The sequence below is a fragment of the Orcinus orca genome, chromosome X, assembly GCF_937001465.1.
Source record: "Orcinus orca chromosome X, mOrcOrc1.1, whole genome shotgun sequence".
Lineage (NCBI taxonomy): Eukaryota > Metazoa > Chordata > Mammalia > Artiodactyla > Delphinidae > Orcinus > Orcinus orca.
This window is the reverse complement of record NC_064580.1, coordinates 75,576,997-75,600,194: the sequence shown is the minus strand read 5'-3', so window position 1 is coordinate 75,600,194 and position 23,198 is coordinate 75,576,997. Positions and strand designations below refer to the sequence as shown.

Below are 23,198 nucleotides of genomic sequence, written 5' to 3'. Positions count from 1 at the left end.
TTGAAGTCACAGCAAATTGCATAATTAAATCCTGTGCAGTAGAGATGTAAGATTGTTTCCAGTTTATAGCTCCCTATAAACATCCTACTTAACATTCAACTGCCTGAATTATTTTTTAGATGATTGTTACTACCTGTATTCAAAACACCATTTTATCATTTAAAGGCAGTAGACAAGAGAAACAGAACAATTGTAGGTTCAATGACTCTATTTCCCCCTGAAATATATTTTTCATTATTTGGAATGTTTACTGATAAGTTCAATGAATAACTGACTTGTAAAAATAAACAGATATTCATTATACAGATGACAATCTCTATTCCATTCATAATCAGAGCTTGATGGGAATATATCTACTACCCCTCAAAAATGCACTAGTATATATCATTGATCAAGATGTGTTCTATATTCTAAGCAACCAAATATAGATCATTTCAATTTTCTGTCCTTATTTCAAATATCCTTTCCTCAAGTCTGATCCAGTTGGTGCCCCAATTTACAGATGTTTAATTAATGTATTATTTTAGTTAGTACAGAATAGAATAGTCAAAAAGAGCATAGGTTTGCTGTCAGAAAATTCCTGGCTCTCCATTGACTAGCTCTTTTATCTAATTTCCCTTAGCTTCAGCTTTCTCAACTGTAAAAATAGACTAGCAATAGCAAACTTGTACGGTGGTTGTGAGGATTAAATTGGGTAACAAATGGAAAGTCCCAAGCACTGTGTCTGCCTCACAGATGATGCTCAATAAATGGAAATTATTATTATAACTTCAAACCCTATAAAAAGATTGCAGACTGATTTTTTTCTAGGAACTTCAATCTACAAATTTTCATTTAATTACAGTATAGCAGCCATGTCTGTTTGGGTACAGATACATGGTAATGAATGCCATTTAATAAATCAGGTTTTGAAACTAATGCTATGGGGCATTAGAAAGTTATTCAAAATTTATTTAATAACCTATATATAGAGAATATGTATGAAAGAAGGCTATATAATGCTCTAAATTGAATAAATATAATTCTGAATGGTTTATTAGAACTGTGAAAATGAGTGAACTTCAAGAGCTCCTACAAAAAATACAGAAATTAATCACTACCACAAAACTGGTATCAACCAAGGGCAAGATTCTATAGAACCAGGCATGCCAGAAGGTTAAGTATGCTCTGGGTGAGGAATCAGGCCCTTTAGCAAACTAAAAGACATGTTCTTCCTCTGCTTCAGTCACTTAAACTAATTACCTAGAAATTACAGCCTGGGGTTAGGCCCTGTCCCATCTCATTAAGATTCCCTACCACTACACAGTATAAAGGATTAGAGAAAAGAAATAGTCACATGAATGAGAGGAACACTGAGAAAAACTATTGATGGTGCTTCCCTATATTCTTAGGGAATAAAGAAGGTTGCCTCTTACAGGTAGGGTTCACCAGAGACATATATCCTTCACCACCAGATGATTTACTAAGGTTTGACATATACCAAGTCACCATAAATGGATGGCAAGCTCAGGTTTTCCAAAGATCACTCACCTTCCCAATCATTGAAGAGGAGGAGTAATAAAATGGTAGCACATTAATCTCCCATACTTCCTATTCCTCTAAGTCCTCCTGAGGCATATTACAAGCCCAACTGCTTGTAGTTTGGAATTTTAAGAAAGTGATCTCTTAATTCTGACTATAATGTAACAGTAGATGATAAGCTTCTCTGAGTGTTTTTTCAATTCTCAGAGAAGATAAGCTTCCTGTAGAGGGTACCTAATCTCCCATTTGGTGGATAGTCAGCTTGTTTTATGCATCTAGGCCTTAAATGAAGAAAAAATAGTGGAGTTTTAGATTCAAACTGTTTTCTAATTTTCTTGATAATACTTAAAAAGCACTTAATTGCTCCAAACTATGTTTTAAAATCTGCTTCTCATAACCCAAGGATTCTGTAAAGGTGTTTTAAGAGCCCAGGAGATACGGGTAGCACTTGATGTTGTGACTGAGTTTCTCAGTCAACTAAAGCAGATCTCCTGTTAATCTTTTATGTAAAGAATTAAATGATAAATCATAGAAGTACTTATTTTATTATAATAAAATAATAAAAATGAGTTTGGATATCACTATTCTATCATCGTATACAAATTACATGCTGTGGAAAACTTACTAGAAGCCAGGAATTATAAAATCGATTACTACTATTCCCAGATATTCAAGCCATTCTTCTTTGGCGCCTTTAAAACCAAAGGAATGTCTGTTAAACTTATTTTTTTAATAAATTTATTTATTTTTGGCTGCGTTGGGTTTTCGTTGCTGTGTGCGGGCTTTCTCTAGTTGTGGCGAGTGGGGGTTTCTCTTTGTTGCGGTGCACGGCCTTCTCATTGCGGTGGCTTCTCTTGTTGCAGAGTACAGGCTCTAGGCATGCACGCTTCAGTAGTTGTGGCACACGGGCTCAGTAGTTGTGGCTCGCAGGCTCTAGAGCACAGGCTCAGTAGTTGTGGCCCATGGTCTTAGTTGCTCCATGGCACGTGGGATCTTCCCGGATCAGGGATCGAACCCGTGTCCCCTGCATTGGCAGGCGCACTCTTAACCACTGTGCCACCAGGGAAGTCCTGTTAAACTTATTTACACTCATTAGAAAACCACAGTGGTGACTAAGGATTAACTCAATCTCAAAAAAGAATGTATTAATAGGGACATATTCAGTTCATTGTTTTTTATCATATGATATGGTAATGTACAACTTTGCGGGGGTGAGAAATGTAATAATCATGTTAGTTTCCAAAGGGAAAAGAGAGAAAAAGCTTCATGGGATGACAATGAAATAAGTTATAAAGGACTCACTATTCACTTCCATAGGCTAACTTAACCCTTCTGAATTCAGTGCAATCCTGAAGGCAGTGGTCTCCTCACTGTAGAAATCTAAATATAAATGGCTGTCCTCTATAGGAATGCATGTCAAATCTCAACAACAAAGTTCAAAAATGTCAACCTTGGAAAGTCCAGTAAGTCAGACTCATTGGCTTCAACTGTCCGAATAAACAGCTTAAACATTTTTCTTCAATAAAAGCAGATAAACTATAGTTTGATGCCTACTCTTAACATGAAAAGATGTTAAATAAATGCCTATATCCAGTTGGCATCAATATAGTAAGGATCTGCCACACACCAATAAACAGCAGCTGCTGGTGATCACTGGGTCTTCTCAGTGAACTGAACCAGCACATGCAGGAGAATAAGCTCAATGAGAAATAGTAACAGAATGATAGCACTTTCATGACTTTCAAGAACTTGAGAATATTTATTTGGTACAAATCTGGTACCAAAAAAAATTATGTTCTACTTTGTATATATTTCTTGATATTTTGTTCTCAAATATGTTGGGAAATGGTTTGCATTATATGAAGAAAATACCTTGGAGTTCACTGTAATAACCAGCACAAAATTCAAATCAATTAAAGACTATATTAAAAGGACATAAACATTATGATTTCTGACTCTCACAAATGTACCTATAAGAAAGAATTTTAAGAGGCTCTAAAATACCCACAGTAATTTTATTGCTATGGTCTGATTTACTATGTTTTGTTTTACACTATAAGTACTATGTCAATATATAAAATTTGACATGGTTGCTAAGGAACATTAATAATATTATTTATTATCATTATAGTTATTAATTAGCATAATAAGTATTTATCATTGATAAAGAAACGCTCTCTATATTGTACAGAATAATTATGGCCACAGCTAATAGGACAATTGTGCTAAAATCTCTTCACAATCAATGTCTGGAAGCAGCACAAAACTGAGAAGGTAAGATCTTGCAAATACATACCTGGAATGATGCTTGGAATTTAAACCTAAGTTCCCTAATAGGAGGACTATATTTTTTCTGGGTTTGCATGTCCTGACTTTAATTTTCAGGGAAAGGGGAACTGCTTTTGTTAAACCAGTAATCTGAAAACCTTGTGTATATTCATAATCAATATGCAGTCCCATTCCTTGGCTGATTATCCTCCATGGATTCAAAAAGCAAGCCAACGCCTTCATTGGGTGAGATAATAAAACCCCTAGATCTCTTGAGTTTTCAAGAACGCAGGAAACTTAACACTTGCCTTACTAAGAATTTGAAGTTAATCCAAAAAAAAATGTCATCAGAGGTAGGGAACTATATTTCCTGCCAAAAGATGACACATGTCAGGTCTATGGATAGTATGTATGAGCCTTCCCATTTCTTTTTGTACCATATATGTAGATTCATCTAGTACACATTACTGTGCCTTCAGTGGTTTCATTGTCAGCTCCCATTTTCTGCTTTCTGCATTCATCCCTCTCCTGATTCAAAACCATCCCTTTAACACATCATTCCTAATTAGATGATTAGTGCTTGGAAGGGCAGGAGATAAGTCATTTGCATAATTTAATCATAAAAGAAGTTAAAGATACAGATTTTGCTGTTCGTTTGTACAATTATCTTCTTCAGCCTGGGGGGGCTGAGATATTAATGTGATTAAACAGTATTTCTGCAAACAGGCAACTGTGTGTCCTCTATTAAAGCAAGGCTGGAAGCAAATGAAAAATTAATTTTAGAAGACAATCAATTTTATCCTACATGACTGTAATAAATAACAGCCCATCTGCAGACAACTCATTAAGCCTTGGGAGGGTACATGTGTCACAAACTCTAAATGACACACAAGGCTGAATTTTCCACGAAAATAGAACTAGTAATAAATGGCCTACCAGCTGCCATATCAGCCTAGAAAGTCAACAGACAGGAATTTCCTAGAAAATGAAGTGCATACAGTGTCACAGTCAACCAGTTAATTTAGTTCTAGCAGCAAAAATTTCTGAAAACTGGTTCATTTTATTCTGAGATTTGCTCTTTTTCTTGTGTTCCGAATGTATGTGTGTGCTCACACATAGTAGTGTGATACCACTTTCACTAAGAAGAGCTAACATTTACTGAGCTCTTATTATGTGCTAAGCACTTTATGTACATGATCTCAATTAATCTTCTTAACCAGCCCAGAAGTTATGTGACTAATAGTATCCCCATTTTTAGATGAAAAAACTGAGGCTTAGATGGTCATACATCTAGAAAGTGTTAGAACAAATGTGGCTGTCTGAGACAGAATAGTAATTCCCTAGGCTTTCATTGTTCAAGAGGAGCTGTCAATCAGAATCAGAAAAATATACCCCTTAGGTATAACAAAAAATTTCCTTAAAATATGAACATTTCCTTAAGTTAAATGCATTTAATTATAATAAATCATAGTTACACTGTCAAAGCAACAAACTGAAAACATTTTGAGTACTTACATCCATGTACTATATTAGGTGCTATGAATGATAAAACAACACATCAGACTGCTTGAAGTTGAGGAATTTGGAAGGTAGTTTTGGGAGGGAGAAAACATATACAGCTTAAAACAATTTATAAAATGAGAAGGAGGAGGAGGTGGAGAAGGGGAGGGGAAAGGGGAAGGAGAAGAAAGGCTATCTGCAGATCAAAGTTCAGAGAAGCAAGAGATCACTGCAGGTGATATAAGAAGTCCTCATAGAGGGAGCTAAGACTTCAGCTAGATCTTTAAAGATGGCTGTTTTCAACAAGACCTTGAGTATTTCTATACTGCAATTCTTCCTGGAAAGGAATCTCAACCTTAACATTTTCTGATTTCAGTTTTCTTAAGCAGTTTACATTACTTTAGTTCACTTCCATTCAGTTTGAACAAACCCGCCAAAGATCCATTCTTGCATAAAATATTCATTCGCAGTTCTAAACTCATCAAATTTGAAATACTGGGCAGGATGAGTAATCACTTGTTCCTTTACTTGGCTTTTGTGGAGTTGATATTAGGGTCCTAGTGCCTAAAATAGTTTTTCCACAACACTTTGCACAGCCTATCGTGATTAAGATAACCCAGTGTCTAGTGTACGCACATGTCTCTTTTCAGTGCTATATAAAGAAGGGAAACGAGATTTTTTTTAATCAACCCAACAGAGCTAAAATCAAATTTTAACAATGGATTTGCCTTTTTTTCCCTAAACAAGAGTCTTAAGAGCAGATGTTACTACATCTGGCTTCCCTTGCTCTTCTCCAGCTGCAGAAATTAAAACTCACTCAGAATCTGTGACACAATCTATTAGTTTGCAAATGCTGACCAAACCTTTCTTCCCAACCACTTTATTAATGTGCCAGGTGAATGGCTGGGCATGCCCCACCAGAAAAACTTTGTTTCCTAGGTAATTAGCAAGGAATTAAGACTGAGATCACCAACTTCTTGGCTTTTCTCTGCTATGATTTCACATGAGAACGTGATTTAAAGCTTAACTATTTCTTCATCATCAAATCTCCAAGGCCACAGAAATCCCAAAAGGAGTCAAAGAGCAGTGAGGAGAAGTAGTGACTACAGCAGGAACTGTTTAAGTAGATTCCATGTGAGGTTAATAATACATGAATCAGAACAGCAGGTGTTAAGTATATATATTGATTGGGTTTATGCCACTTTGAATACATTATGAACCATCTATAAGTAAAGAACCATGACTATTTCCTAGCTCTGGACCATGCCTAGCAGCTTTGTAGTACTCTGTTTATAAACTACCAATGTGTTGAAATGAAAGTAGGAGCCTAATGTACTCTTCATGAGTATATGACGTACTAATAAGATCAACAAACACACATCCTGGGACCAATAATGCTTCTGGTATAAAATCAGTTCATAATAAAATGAAGTACCTCATCTATTGTAAAATAATGTTAGTTACACATGAAATAAACCAAACATTATTTCAGTTATTTAGAAAATGTTATTTTTCTTTATATTCTTCAAGACGGCTGAACTGAAGCACAGCACGCCCGTGGCAAAACAGGGATTATTAAGTAAATATTCAAATCTTCATAATATATTTAATGTAGATTATTTTTAAAGAATACATTTGTCAAGTTGATCTCCCTGAGTTCTTAATTCCGATAAATTTAATTTTAAAATTTTAGAAATTAAGTTAGTTTTTTAACAAAGCAAACTCTAACAGCATTACTATATATATACTACAAAATTTGAAACTCATCAAAACTCCTCTCTTAATCCTTAGGAATTTCAACGAACAATGTACACATAGATGAAATGACCAAAGTTCTAGCCTTTCCGTTTTTTTACCTCCTCTCGTCCAAAGATCTTGTTCTCTTTACTTCTGCCACTCATGCCCATGGCCATACCCTAAACCTTGTAATTAGCAATAACTTCAACTCCTCCATGTTCTTAATTTCAGGCATCCTACCCTCTAACTACCACTACTTCTTTCTGGTTCACTCCTTCTAGTACTCCAACTCCAAAAATCCTTTGACCTCTTCTTGGAACCTCCAATTCATTGATACCACCATCCTTTCACTGTCTCTCACTTCCTTGAAATCCTCTTTTTTCCTTACCAGTTTAAAGTGTGTTGTCATTCATTGTAATCACTTTTTGCATGAACCCTCAACTCTCTTGCTCCCTCTGGCTTTGCTATACTCATATGACTTAGCAAAACCACAGTTCTTATTAAATCCAATTATTTGCATTCTTTGCATCAGGCTGATGCAGCTTTACATGGTGGAATTAAAACACACAGCCATAGTGACCATTCTGAATTATGACCAAAAACCTCAATGGTCATTTAACGTTGCCTGGCAATCATACTAAACTTTAAGTAGTTTACTCTCCCACTCATAAAGATGGCTATTTTACATTTTCTCTTTCTCCTCAAATCTCCAAAACCTCCTTTCCAATCCTCATTCTTAACTAATGACTTGTTTCCCACTTCACTGAGCAAATTGAAACAATCAGAAGAGGACTCCCATGGAGTCCCAATACCGGTGCAACCAGAATCTCCACCATCTGTTAATGGAAATGCACTAACCTTGCTCCTACCTAAAGCCAATGCCTCTGCTTGTGCACTAGATCCTATCTGCTATCTCCTATTCAAGAATATCACTTCAGCAATACTCCTCTCTTTCATACAACATCATTTTTTAAAATTTCTACTGGATTATTCCTAATAGCACATGCTATAACCTCTTGATCCATTCCCCCCTACTCTCAATTTACTCCCTCCCACCTCCAGTTGTTTGCTCTCTTTGCAGCAAATCCCTGGAAAGAGTTGTCTATAATTCATCTCCTCCTAATAATCTCTCTTAAACATGTCACTCAGACTTTTCATTATTATCCTGCCAAAATTACTCTCATAAAGCTCACCAATGACTGCAATTGCCATATCCAATGGCCAATGTTCACTCCTCATGGTTTTTGGCTTATTAGCAGCATTTGATATAGTTGATCACTGCCTCCTTTTTGATACATTTTCTGTGCTTAGCTTTTGGGACACCATTCTCTCTTGGTTTTCCTCCTACCTCCTTGCATGTTCCTTCTAAGGCTTTTGTTGATTCCTCCTCTTTTCTCTATTCTCTTTATGTTGGTGAGACCCAGAACTCAGTCCTTGAAACTCTCCTTTTTTCTATTTACAGTCACTCCTGTCCAAAATTTATATTTCCTGTTCAGGTATTTCTTCCAAACACCAGACTTACATCCAATGACTACATCTTTGCTGAAAAGGCTAAAATATATCTAAAAACTAACACGTATAACACTGAACTCCTGAACTTTCTCCCCAAACCTGCTCCACCTACAGCCTTCCCCTTCACAAATGATGGAAAATTCATCCTTCCAGTTGCTCAGACCAAAATTTTGGAGTTTTCTGTGACTCTTTTCTTTCTCTCATACTCAGTATCTAGTCCATCAGCAAGTTCTATGGGTTTTATTTTCAAAACTCACCCAGAATCTGACCAATTCTTACTATCTCTACTCTACCACAATGGTCTAAACCACCACCATCTCTTTCCTTGTTCACTGCAGTAACATCCTAACTGCTTCTAACCTTGCCCCACTTGAAGCCTATTCTCAACTTAGCAGCCAGAGTGATCCTTTAGAAACCTAGGTCAAATCATGTGATAGCTTTGCTCAAAACTCTGCAGTGACTCCCCATTTCATAAGTCCTCAAAATGTCCTAAAAGGCCCTATATGACCCCCCAACATTACCACTGTGATCTTGTTCCTACTACTCTTCCCCTAGAACCATTATAAGTTTCATATAACTATGGATGATGCTGATTTAGCATTGAGTGAAAAAAGTCTATATGAGATTAAGTGACCCCCAGAAGTATCATGTTGTAAAGTGATCAGCCATCTGTTTATGAAAAATTTAGAAATTTCACAACAAAATTACAAAAATAGACTAAGGATTAGATTAAATGAGCTAATGTATATGAAAGTACTATATAAACTATAAACCAGTATATACATGTAAAGTTTTTTGTTTGTTTGTTTGTTTGTTTTTTTCAGTACGCGGGTCTCTCACTGTTGTGGCCTCTCCCCATTGCGGAGCACAGGCTCCGGACGCGCAGGCTCAGTGGCCGTGGCTCACGGGCCCAGCCGCTCCGCAGCATGTGGGATCTTCCCGGACCGGGACACGAACCCGTGTCCCCTGCATCGGCAGGCGGACTCTCAACCACTGCACCACCAGGGAAGCCCTACATGTAAAGGTTTTTACTATTACACCTAGCTAATAATTTTAAACTTCCAGATATATTTTCAGGCAGAAGGCATGAAGGAAATATTTAAACTTTACTGTACTTATTAAATACAAAAATGACAAAAATGCCACTTTGATGTTCTTTAATTCAAATTTTAATGTTCATTAAACAATCTTGAAGGCAGTGGTTCAAATTACTCCCTAAAATGCAAACTTAGTTACTATTGAATACAATAAAAACTTCACACACATACCCAAAGGCAAAATGTAACCCTTTTTAAAACATTCATACTCAACATGTGTTTCAAAAATGTGCTACTACAGCAAGCTAGAATCAGGCTAACAGACCAGTAATAGTAAGGCAACTTACAGAAGAAGTATAAATGGACACTGCATAAAATATTTTAGAAATTAATGTAACATTTACTAGTGTAGTAAAGGAATATTATTTTAGTGACAACACATATGCAAATGTTCTATTATGGTTTCAAATGCTACCATCTCACCGCAAATGGAATAACATTTTGCCTTTAGTGTTTTTATCTTTACTTATAGCTAATATTTTTTATCCTTTCTGTTCCTGCTCATGAATCTGCTTAAACTAACCACTAAAATAAAATGAATGCCATTAAAAGAGATCATTCAACAGCGCTATGGAAAGGACTTCATCAGTCCACATTATGCTGCCTTCCTCTAATCTATCATCTAGTTCCTAGTCCATTCAATATTTCCATGAGAAATATTTTCTCATCAAGTTTTCTTCATCCTTATTTAGCTTCATTCCGTTGTCCATGCACAAATGGAGCTACATCAACGCTAACATGACCCAAATTAGAGTCCGCCTATCTTTAAAATCAAGAGCCTTCCTAATTGGACAGAAAACTTTAAATTATTGAGCTCCACTGCCCCTTCTTTGATGGGCACTTTTACATTTTTCCCACTAATACAGAAAAAGATCTAAAAAGCGGAATTTCTTGAGTTGTATTTACATTTAAAAACTGAGAGTCCCTGGGGGGGAACAAAACAATACACAGAAGAGCAGTCATTCAATTCAATGGGACTAAACTGCAAAGAATAAGAAAAGCTTTAGACTGGCAGAATGGGGATTATGTAAACATCATACAACCTGATGAAAAAGAACATGCCCCTAAAATAGCAAAAACCTGTCAGTCTTCTAGTATGACGAGGACCAATCCAAAACAACTGGAAGTGCAAGAAAGCAGCTATGCCAAGTGTACTTGCATCAATTAAGCTCTGGAGCAGTTACTACCTTCTTCAGAGATCACAAGGTTCAACATGTGCCCATCGTCAAAATGCCCACTCTTGCAGGACATGATCAGCATCAAGACTATAATGTTCCATGTTTTAAACTGCAAGTGGAATATCGATTAAGTATCCCAATCATAAACACTTCACAAAAATCTGATTTAGTGCTATACTTATCAATGTGTTTTAACCCAAAAGCCATGATTCCTCTGATGTGAACGAATGTTTATTTAACTTATGGAAGATGGTTATTTAGGGGTCCTAAGCACAGGAAAGCATGTTAAAGTCAACAACTGGACTCATGCAGTTTGCCAGGTTTTGATCTGCTAATAGCTATAATGAGTACTGTATCCATTAAGTGGATAAGTCTTTCCATAGACAACATAAGAATAAATTCAAGCAAAATATACTAATTTAGTTAAGCGCTAACTAACATGATCCAGTACACAGTTGTTAGCTATGACAAATAAGCTCTATGTCTGCTTATGCTTTGTTCACTTCAGATGTCTTCTACACGAAGCATTTAATTTCAGATTTAGTTCAACCTTAGCATGTTTCTTGGCTATCTCTCCTTCCCACCAGTGCATATTTATAAAATGTAAATACAATTTAATAGTAGAATAAAGTAAGCAAAATATATTTAGACAGGTAAAGGTACCATAAACATTTTATAATGTACTGCAAAGCCCAATTAATGTTATTTTAATTTTCCACGATTTTACTATTCCTTGCATTAATGTAGGTTAGCTGAGAGTTAACCATGTAACAGTAAAACTCTACCTAGGTAATCTGGAGATGAAACAAAAAAGAATTTGGATAGTTCTTAAGATCACTACTCTCCCCTTGAAAAGTAGCCTTGTACAAACTAATAGCAGGAACTTATTTAACATTTGTTCAAATGAAGTGACAAATGGGGTGAATTGGAAATATACAATATATACATATTATATATACGTATATACACACGATACACGTGTGTGTGTGTGTGTGTGTGTGTGTGTGTGTGTGTGTGTGTTCAAACTGAATATTCTAACTGGCTTATAAAATGAGACCAAAAATTTGTGTTCAATGCATAAAATGTACTACGCAGTAAATTTCTTTGTATGAATGAATTCCCCTTTTGTCTTCCTCAAATAAAAACCTAAATAGTACTCATAAACCTTTTTACAAAATACATTTAGAAGTTTAGCAGATCATATTCTATTTTCAAGGCAGCAAATTTAACATTAACATTAAACATTTAATTATACATGTTTACAAGTAATCTTATTTTCCAGAGTTATTTATGTTTAAATGTAATACATGTAAGGGTCAATGTATTCTGAACAAATAAAAACAAATAACTTTTTCTCATCTGTGTTTTAATTTTTGACACATAATATTGTACAGCACTATAACCAAAGCATATCAAGCTTGAGGATCTATTTAAAACTCGAAAATAAATGAAAGCAAGCTTTTTTACATGGGGAAAAAACAAATGTTTTTCTAATCCATAGTTGCACATTCTACTACAAAAGCATATGTCTCATAGAATGACTAATTTTATCAATTTTTAAGGACTCATATCCCTTGCAACAAATACATGTCAAAGATATTAAAGTCAATTAACTACAGCCATTCTTAAGTGGAAATACCTGTTTTATTCCAAGCTCCTCTTTATTTATAACCTAGTAATTCCCTACATTCATAAAACTAAAATATTTTATATATCAATAACTGACTATTTTTAGTTGGACCTTTCTGGTATAATTCTAAAGACTAAAAAAAATCTAGTGTTTACTGATATAACATATGAGGCAGATATGAGAAAGGAAATTTAAGAATTATTCAACACTGGATAAGGCAAAAATTTGTAATCTCAAAGATTTCACAATTTAACAAATATAAAAGGGGGGATATAAAATATAAAATATATAAAATATAAAAGCTAAAGACAGCATGATTCTAGAATGTAAGCTCCATGAGAGAAGAGACTGCTTTGTTCACTCTCTTCACCCAGAACAAACACTGCCTGGCACCACAGAATATACTCTATACACACACACGCATGCACACACACACACACACAATTATGACAAATCTAATCATGAGAGATCAAAATTATTGTGAAGAAGTTTTTGTATTTAAATTCTAATAATTAAGTGGATAGAATGAATTTTCCAAAAGTTTACAGATTAAAGACAATATTGCAATGAAGATACTCACTAGGGTATAACTTATGTCCTCCAGAGAACTATTTCAGGTGAGCTCCTCTTGAGTTTTTCTAATTAAACTTGCTTGGATTGAATTCAAGAGGGGAACCATATCATAAAGCATCTCACCCTATTGTCTGTAGTATTATATAGAGCAAGTCTTCAGTGCCTGAATGTTTATTATCCTTTCAGAAGGATCAAGGCCTAACATATATATATAATAACATTTTATGGATGGTCACATTAAAATTTTTATATCATTTCTGTGAATTTGGTGTGCTTTAATATGGCATTAAACTCAACTTTCTTAAAATAGGTACTGTGTAAATAGCACCTATGTATCCTACTATCAAAATCCATTAAGAGATAGTATAGTCTTACATGATAATTAAGTATGCATTTTAAAAACTGTTTTTACTTCAATAAAGCAGGGAGTCTCACAACTGATACATAATGTAGATAATGCATTAACAAATATAATAATAAAATAAATTTATCCAAATATTGTTTCTGATGATATTAGTATACTTCTTAGGCAAACAATTGAGAGACAGACTTCTTCCAAAATAACTAAAAGCTCAGAATCTAACATATTGCTGTAAGCTATAATGGTTATAACTGTTAATCCAATACACCTTTTATACAAACCCATAAACACATGAGTGGAAAAATAGCACAGATGTTCATCTCTAATGCAATTTCCATTCAATTTCCTAAGTGCGGTCCCTGTGTGCAAACTAGCTTAACATTATGTTTAGCTTGCAAATTCTTTTAATAAATAATGAATGCAATAAAACTAGGAGATCAATGGCAAGCTGAGAAATCTTAAAAAAAAAAAAGCCTTTTGTGTTCAGGCTGTTGCCCATTTCAAACTTTAATCCAGAGACAGATCAATATTACTTTTTTCTTTTTAACCCATCACATAAATAGTAGATAGACTAAATGTAGCCTAAATGCTGTTAGCAGCTAGCAGTTGTCAACAACCTGATAAGATCATTGGACACAATCGCAACTGAATGTTTTATACCTTAACATACACACTACATTATACACTATTAATCTGTTTAAAAATAAAAAGGTTATAGAGCAATAAAAATACTGTGGTTCATTATTTTTTAAACTTTCCTGTACTATATATTTTTCCAGTAGTATAATCACAAAGTTTTCACCACTATTTGCTCTAATAAACTAAATAATTGTAATGGGTCAAAATAGTACATGCGTAAGAATAGTTTCAACCTTAGGGTTCCTAGATGAAAGGAAATGTTACTCTTCAAAATTAATTACACCGGAAAGAACTAAGCTATTCCTTTAAATGGAGGGGAATACTTCATGCAAATTTGTGTTGCAATTGGATGTGTCTTGAGATTATCCAAGAAAAAAGTAAATCATTATACTTAAGTATTTCTCTTTCTATTCACAAACTGTAGATAGAAGGAAGGAGAACCCTCTTCTCACTAACTCATTTTCCATAAACGTGCATTCACTGTTTGAAAAGAGATCAAGTCAACTGCCTGGTTTAGTGCTGACATCAAGTAGTATAAATCTAAATAGTTAAGAATCATTTTATGGTAGTAGGTTTGTTTTATTTATTAATTTTTGCCTATTAATAATATTAGAACATCTCCTATGGAATTTCACTAAAAAAATATCAAGAAGTCACTTTCTTTAAAGATACATTTCACTTAAACATTCTAATTTCATATAATAGATTTTGATAGCTTTATATGTATATTTGTGAAAATTTTATGGCATGATTACAAATGGTTTTATAATGGAATTAAAATTTTAGGATGAGTGTCTTTTTATAATTGTATACTTTACATAACTACTTCTTAGCTTTTTTTAAAGCACAGCAATTTGTGCAAAGAATTCTGATGAGAGGAATAAATGTGTGTGTGTGTCCATGATTGTATTCATTTAACAAATGTGAATTAGGTGCCTAATATGTATACAATATCAGGCTTACTAAAGTTTTACAGTGAACATTACTGAAGTTAAAGATAACTCCTCAGAAGTTATTATTACAAATCCAAGGTTTTGTTTTATGTGAAAAATTCAGTTTTATTTTAGGGATATCATTACAGGTAGCGATAAATATATCAGTTTGCTCTTTAGCTATATTATATCCAATTTTGCACAAAACAATGTATATTACATCTTATAATCACATTCTCAGTAGAATAATTTCACCAATTCTAATATATAAATTTATCTTTAAAGAAGGATGTGGCAAGATCTCACCATGAAGACATTCCCATGCTTTAAGCAAAATTTGAAAAAAAAAAGTTAACTCTTGTCCATAACTTACTGAACTTCATTAGAAACTTATGTTTAAACTATACTGTAGATCATAGCATGCATCTTAAGCTTCCAAGATTAGCCTAACACTGGAGATAAAAATGTCCTGAAGAATTTGAGACCTCAACGGTATCAGTGAACAATGTTTCCTCTTTTCCTATTCTAATAAAGCTAACAGTAAAATTATGATGAAAGAATACTGTAAAGGCCTGCAGAGAGGAACTACCTCTGAAAGCTGATTTTTAAAAATATATATTCTCCAGAAAGTTAAACAAGAGAAAAACTGAATATCTTTTTTAAAATCTGTATTTTCAAACATCAGAGATTAACTAAAAAGTTATAACACTGATAACATTAAACTCAAAATACTTCACAACAATTAACAGAATTGTTTCTCTCCAAAAACCAAGGCAATGATGCCATGGATGAAATGAAACAAAGTATGATAGTGATGATATTTAATGCAGGTAGGTAATAAATTTCACTAGAGTTATAGAAGTTCCTTTTGGAATGCATATGTTTTTCTATAGTCTAAGAAATTAAATTATAAAAGTAGCACTTACTGTTATTGAATGATTTGTAATTTACAAATAATTACCCAAAATATAAATAGCTGAGACATACTAAAATGAAATAAACTTTTCTAAGATTTTCAGCACTGCAAAGTGAGGAAATGATAAATACACAATGCACAGGCTGTCTCCTTCTTACTAAAAAGAAATATTAAATCCTGAAGGAGTTCTAAATCCCTTGGTAAGAGTATATTGCAGCTGCATTAAGCCAACAAGAAGCTTATTAGTAAGGATTTAAAAACTAACACCCTTCTGTAATCAATTTGGATACAGCATTATTCTATTTATAGTGACACTTTCAATGTGTCCCAATCATATATTACTAATTCTCATTTTTCCTACCATGATTACATATTAATGTGGAGGCACTATTAAGCAGCTACACTATATTTAGCTTTTAAGATACTGATTTCCACCATTTTGGAAGAGTTAACGTAGCATGAAAATTAACAATCTTTCCCATGAAGAAACTTATGATTGGTTCGTTATTTTTCTCTGATTCCTAAATAAAATAAAATAAATTTAGTTGTTCTAGCAGAAAATGTAAAAAAGGATGCAGCCACTTTAAAAGCTTCAATCTCTTTGACATTGTTGGCAGTGTATGGGAACATTAATGCATCTGTCATGATAACAAGCTAAGAATAACATCTAGACATCAAACCGAGCAGAGAATCCATCTGAAGTGATTCATTCAGATCTGTCTCATTGATTTATTAAACACAGGGCAACATCTGCAGCCTCACAGAGCCGCTTGGTGAAATTAATGCAAGATCAATTCAAATGGAAAAAAGTGTAAAAGAGATAAATCAAAACACAATTTGCATGCAGTTCCACAATCAGGCTTATTGGGTGCAAATGCTCGATTTCCCTTCCAAAGCAAATGTGTTTAAATGTTGTTTTATCTTTTTAAAATTGTGTGATCTGAAGTGACAGTGAAGAGTTTTGCAGGTTGAGATGGTGAAAGGGAAGAAAAGGAGGAAAAAAATGCTACCAAAGACCTTTTGAATATGCAACAAGAATATCATTAATACCTAATTGTTTTCCTTTTGGGGAAAGGTTTGATGTCCTTTCTCTGAAAACATGATCTTTTCAGTTTTTGTCAATTAGGGCAGTTTTAATGTATATTTGAGATGTATAGAGTGGATATATCTAAATCATTTGTTTCTTGAAATGCACCAGATAAAGTGCCACTGGAGATATAGACTGCCAACTGAAATATAATATATTATGATTAGGATTTCTCACAATTACATTTGCCAGCTGGAAGCACTTTTAAAACATCTAGAGATTTCATTAAGACAAAATAAGTTTACTTAAGAAAGCAGCAAACAATTCAGACTTGATATTTTATACAGTTATTTGGGATTTCCTGTATGAAACCATCTAAAACATCAATGGCTGAAGACCATCACTTCTTAATTATTTATTGGCATTCATGTACTATACACTGAGGTTAATATCATATATAAATATCCAAAGATATTCTCCATCATACCATGCATCATTTATTTAATATAATATCCCTCACCCAATAATGAGTGTTTGGGACAAATATGAAATCCAGCTAAAGTATTAGATAAATACAAATATTGTTGGTTATACAGAAGTGTGCATTTAAAATGAATGTACACGTGGAGGTTCTGTGCACTGGCACATGACTAGATTGCTTTAATTATAATCTTGACATCATTCTCTAATAAAAGACAGTGCATTGTTGACTATGTGACTACTTTTAACAGACATGACTATCCCCTCATTATCCCATGAATTAAAATGTCTGCATTTACTGCCCAGATTAATTTCTAAAACCTTTTATCATTTCCGAAAATGTAAGTCATACAAAATATTAGCCCAGGAAAGTGATGCAAGTTCTTCAAAAATTTGATTTTGTTTAACTTTACTATGAATGAAAATATCAATTTTCAAAGTAAATTGTTATTCTTTATGGATTATGAACTATATTCATCAAGTGTGAATACAAAGCCAAACTCATTGAATGCTTAAAATAATCATATTTCTAGTACTTGAAAGCAGTAGTTTTAAATTGTTGTAAAAGTCAGTATAAGTCACATAAAGTTATTCTAATGTGGAAGCCCATTTATGTTCTGTTCACACAGTCAAAATAACAATAAACCACAACTGGACCATTTAAATTTTTACTTAAAAAAATGAACTTTATTAATTTGAATATATGTTGAATCATGTCTCTAAATGCATTAAAATGTTTTCTTAATCATACATTCTTGTTTCTTTAAGCATCCATTTAACTATATGTAAATGACTGAATAACATTTAATCAGCTGGTCCTCAAATGAAATTAAATGCTGATCATGAAATCTGACAATGTAACTCTTATATAGATAGGTAGATAAAGAGAGATAACACTATAATGTATTGGCTGATTTTTCACATTTACTGAATACCAATTTTTAATTTAATATTTTACTGTCACATTAAACTTTGAAGAATTTAGTAAAGAAAATCCATTGCATAAGAGTGAGATTTTTAGACATTTGCTTTCTGACCTGCCTGCACTCTCTGATATTAAAACTCCAAGTTCTCTTGGACAAGAATTAGAAAAAATAATCATGGTGCTTTATCTGCAAAAACAAAGATCTAAAACAAGGTAACAATTTTTCCTATTTGGTTTGGGTCTTTTTATCATTTCTTAATAACCATCAAAATAATCTTCTTTACAATTAATTTCTGAAGCTAAAGGGCATCAAGGAAAAGTACTTATATAGCCCTTTGCAACTGCAGTGATGTAAAGCTTGACTTATTTAATAGAACAATGAATAGTCAAGAGTTTTAGTCTTTCTATTCTCTAGTAGCTGAGGCAGGTATTATTTTCCAACTTCTTTTCTGGGAAGACAACTTTGAATATTTTGATAATTAGCTAATAAAAGTATTTAATGTAAGAAACTGAATTCTTTTTGTGGCTTTCAGTACTGTCAAAGAAACGATTATATATGTATTTTACTCATTCATTTTTCTTCAGTGTGCATTAATAAAAACATGCCCTGAGCTAAATCAAAGTGCCACTTAGTGGCAATACCTTAAGATCTTTGAAAACGACCAATTTGAAAATGGTCTATTTTGTGTGTTCTGGAATAGTGTAGGAAGCATTCCAAATTAAAATACCCTAAATCAGGACTTATACTCTTCCCCAGTTATCTGACAGAGAGGGGGAGAAATGTTTGTTATGTAGGAAAAGAAAATTGCCAATGACACCATTACAAATAGGCCTTCCATTCTACAATACACTATGGAAATTTATCCATCAGGACATGAAGATGAATCTCTTTTCTCAAATAAGAATAGTATGTAGGAGTTTCCACTCGGACTTTTTCCTTGCACTTTTCCCCCTTTTAACTTAAAGTGCTAGGAAGTCACGAATCCTAAAAGACAATCCTCTTTAGCCAAGTCTCCAATGGTACATCGCTCATCTCCTTTGGGCATCTCTATAACCTCTTCTGATCCATCTTTCACTCCCTCTCATGGCATCATTCAGCTCATATCCTACATCTCTTTTCTCTTACTGGCTCTGTGTCTCATCTACCTTATTTTGTCTCTCTTGGGTCTCATTCCTATTTACAGCCCTCATCTTTCTTTTCACTGAACAGAAAAGTCATAGAAATAATGTTTACTTAAATACTAATTTACAATTTTATAAAATCATTCAGATGTTGGGAATGATTTAAAGTACACGTATCTGTAAATAATGTTACCTCAAGTCATAAGACATTCATTACAAGCATTATCATATTTTGTAGTTTTTAACTATGTGATGATGAGGGCATTTTGCAACAAAATTTGGTAATGTTAATTAGTTTTTTTCCAGAAATTGTGAGGGTTTGTTTACTATCTAGAAACTTCAATATAGATGTTTCTAGTAGTTTTCTTCATCTTTATTTATAGATTGAATTCATAGAATATATTTCATAAATTTTTACAATTATATATTGCAACACTTGTAACACAATTATAGAAAATGCATGCAGTAAATAAATACAAAGAAAAAAACGCCATAGGAAGCACATGCATCATATCTCAAATATATTTCTTCTTACATTTTTAAGATTTATCTATCACCTTTATATGTGCACATACACAAAAGCAATCTAAACTCCAAAAAAAGTTGGCATTGTAAATGCTGTGATAAGGATTAAATAAAACTTAACTGAATAAAAATAATAACCTAAAAACACATCATATAACAGGGTCCAAAAATAGTATAAGAACACTTGCCTCTGGATACAGAGAAATTTATCATTTTTTCCTTCAGTAAGTAGCTCTAATAAAAATTAAAGTTTCTATTTACAGAGGAAAGCATCAAAATCACATTAAAATACTAATCTTTTTTTTAAATGAAAGTCATAGATTTTGCTCAAGGGTGTGTAAATTAATTATTAAAGAAGGTAGAATTTCCTATGTGTAATCATTGTTCTTCTTTAAGAGTGGGCATTTGTAAGAGAGAGAGAAGAGGGAAGGGGGAAAGGAGGAGAAGGAGGAGAAAAAGAAGATAAAGAGGGAGGAGGAGGAGGAGGAGAGAAGATAGGTTTTCAGGTCTGCGATTGTTTAAATCTTTTCAAATGACAACAAATAAACTAGATGGCCCTCATCTGAAGTCCCTGGTAACCCTCTGAGTTTGTGTATTAGTAGAGTGCTTTGTGGTCAAAATAAAATTTCCTTTCTACTCTTAAAACCTATATTTGCTTATTTTATTGAGGGAGCAGTTATCCTTTGTGTTTTAAGGCCATCCATCTTCCTTAAGAAAATGTGATCTAATAAACCAGGTTTTTAAGCCCCAGATATGAATCAGGTAAGAGTTCTCATATGAACAGGTTTCTGTTTAATTGCTAGAACACAGGAGAACACTGCTCAAAGGGAAAAAAAGAAAAACAAAAGGTTCCCTTGTAAGTTCTGTACCATTATCTGATTGTAGCAGTCAGCAACAGTTTGTCTACAAGTTGCCAGTATACTTCAACTATACATAGTAATTTGGATTTTACAACAGATGTGACAACTGAGTTAGTTTTGGTTCATAAACCCAGAGATCTTATGATCTAAAGTTGCATTGTAAGAAAGTCTACCTCTGCAGAAGTTTTCTGCAAAATGATCAACAGCAGTGCTATTTTACAACGAAACCCTTTGCCCCCTTTAGCCTGGTGATGGTGGTTTGGCTTGTATGTTAATCACATCTGCCAAATGTGTACTTAGGATCCTAACAGATATTAACAGACTGCAGATGGAATAAATACTAAGAAGACTAATTTACAGGTCTTTAAAAAAATCAAATAATCTTGAATATAGTTTACTTTTCTATTTTTAAAAAACTCAGAAACATTGAATAAAATTTGCTTATGGACATATGCAAATGGCTATTTTTCTATAATGTACTTCTAAGCTGTGATATGAAGGAGGTACACTTACAACCAGAGAAGCTGGCCATCATCATTTATGGAATCCTCTCTCTGGGGGAATGGGATCCTTCCAACTGTTTGCCTGGGGGGAAGAGCTGAAAGCATCCTCTCTGGAAAACCTGCCAACTTTTACTCCGACCCCCAACCCGGTCCCAGCCCCAGCGTTCATGCCCCACATTGCCCTCTGCAGATGACCCAAAGGGACGATCCCAGGAAAGTGACATCTGTCATCATTCTTTAAAAAAAAAGGCTCCATCGACTTTCCTGTATCGTGTACGGGGAAGCTTTGCGCAGCAGGCGTGAGCACTTGTCCTCACGCTCTCTCTCTCTCTCTGTCTGTCTCTCTCTCACACACACACCCAGACACACACACACCATCACCATCACCACCACCACACACCAACGCACTCTCACAACAAACACACAGGATGGGGAACGAATCACCCTCTGGGATGGATTCTAGACTTCCGACCCTCTGCATCCCCCAAATGCTGTGTTCTGGATTGCCAGCTTAGGAGCCCAGTTTACAGCTCAGCCAGCCCACTCATCCAGAAAGCCCTTGGTGTCCGTGTTCAGGAGAAAAACCTATCCGACCCATACGGCCACAAAAGAGCAGGAAAGAAAACCAAATAGAGAAATTAACAAATAACCACAAGCAGCCAGAAAGCCATGCAAGATATGGGAGAAAGGCTGGAAACTTTCAGTACAGGACCGCAAACGGAAGTTTGTGCGGGATTTTCTTAGACCCAAGCCCTGCCACTGAGCTCAGACTAGAAAGGACAGGCAATTAATGAGTCCTTCCAGTCCTCTTTCCCCACCGTCTTACACCGTAAAGAGTACAGCAAGCTAGTTAAGACTCACTCTCTACAAAGTTGGATGAGAATGAGACATGCAGAAGAGGGCAAAGGGGGAAGAGCGAGCCAATAAACGAGTATCTCACCTGGCATTGGTGCAATCGGTGAACAAAGTTTCAAAGTCTTTCCTGGTGATGAGTTTGCAGCGGTTGACCCCGGGCTGGATGGCCCCCAGCCCGCGGAGGATCCGGACCTGCTCGACAGTACACACCACCGGAGATATGTCCAGTCTCTTCAGCTTGGTGTACACTGTATGCAACCCTCCCACCAGGTGCTTGAGAAAGAGATCAAAGACTTGCGGCAGGCAGATCAGTTCCTGGCCGTCCAACAGGAACGAAGCTACCTTCACCCCATGCATGTCGACCATCCTGCACTCGTTGGTGTTGGTGTTGCCGCTGCCTCCGCTGGCACTACCGACCCCGCCAGCCCCCGCGCTGCCGCTGTGGTTATTAGCCATGAAACTGTTGATCATATTGGGGGTGAGACGAGGAGGCTCTCCAGGAGTCGAGTACAGGGGTTCGGCCCGAAATAAGCCCCCCGCGACGCCTGTGCCGCTGGAAGTTGCAGAGATCACCGGAGGTGCGGAGACGGCCATGGTCATTCAGTCTCAAATCGTTGGTCTTCAGGCCTTCGCTCTCTTGCCCTGTCTCTTCTAGGTCTCCTCCTACTCTCTCCCTCACTCTCTCGCTCTCTCTCTGGTGCGCTTTCGCTTGCTCCCAACTGTTTGCAATTCTACAGTAGCTAGGCTCACGCTCACCCACCACCCAGCAAACCGTAAGCGGCCCAGACCAGTGGCGGCCCGAAACCCCACCCCCACCACACCCCCTCCCGAGACTGGCAGCGCCCCCCAGCCAATGGGTCCCAACCCCTCGGCTCCCGAGCGCGCCGAATGGCTGCCGCCCACGAAGAGGTGGAGACTCCTGGCCTGCCTCCCGACTACCTGAGGCAGTTCAGGGCCAGCGGGTGAATGGGGATGGAGCCCGAGAAGGGGGCGGTGTGGTGCTTCTGCTTCATGCCTAGCAGTCTGACGAGAGAACG

The 23,198-nt window shown here is 35.4% G+C and overlaps 1 protein-coding gene across 2 annotated transcripts in view; it reads right to left on the bottom strand.

The window, feature by feature from the left end:
• DACH2 (dachshund family transcription factor 2) overlaps positions 1-22,943 on the bottom strand; it is a 643,115-nt gene extending 620,172 nt beyond the window's left edge. For both annotated transcript variants that reach the window (XM_049705106.1, XM_033411534.2), the window contains exon 1: positions 22,247-22,943. In XM_049705106.1, coding sequence (XP_049561063.1) covers positions 22,247-22,761 — 515 coding nt within the window. In that variant the 5' untranslated portion in view covers positions 22,762-22,943. The remainder of the gene's footprint in view (positions 1-22,246) is intronic.
• Between the last annotated feature and the right edge of the window lie 255 nt (positions 22,944-23,198).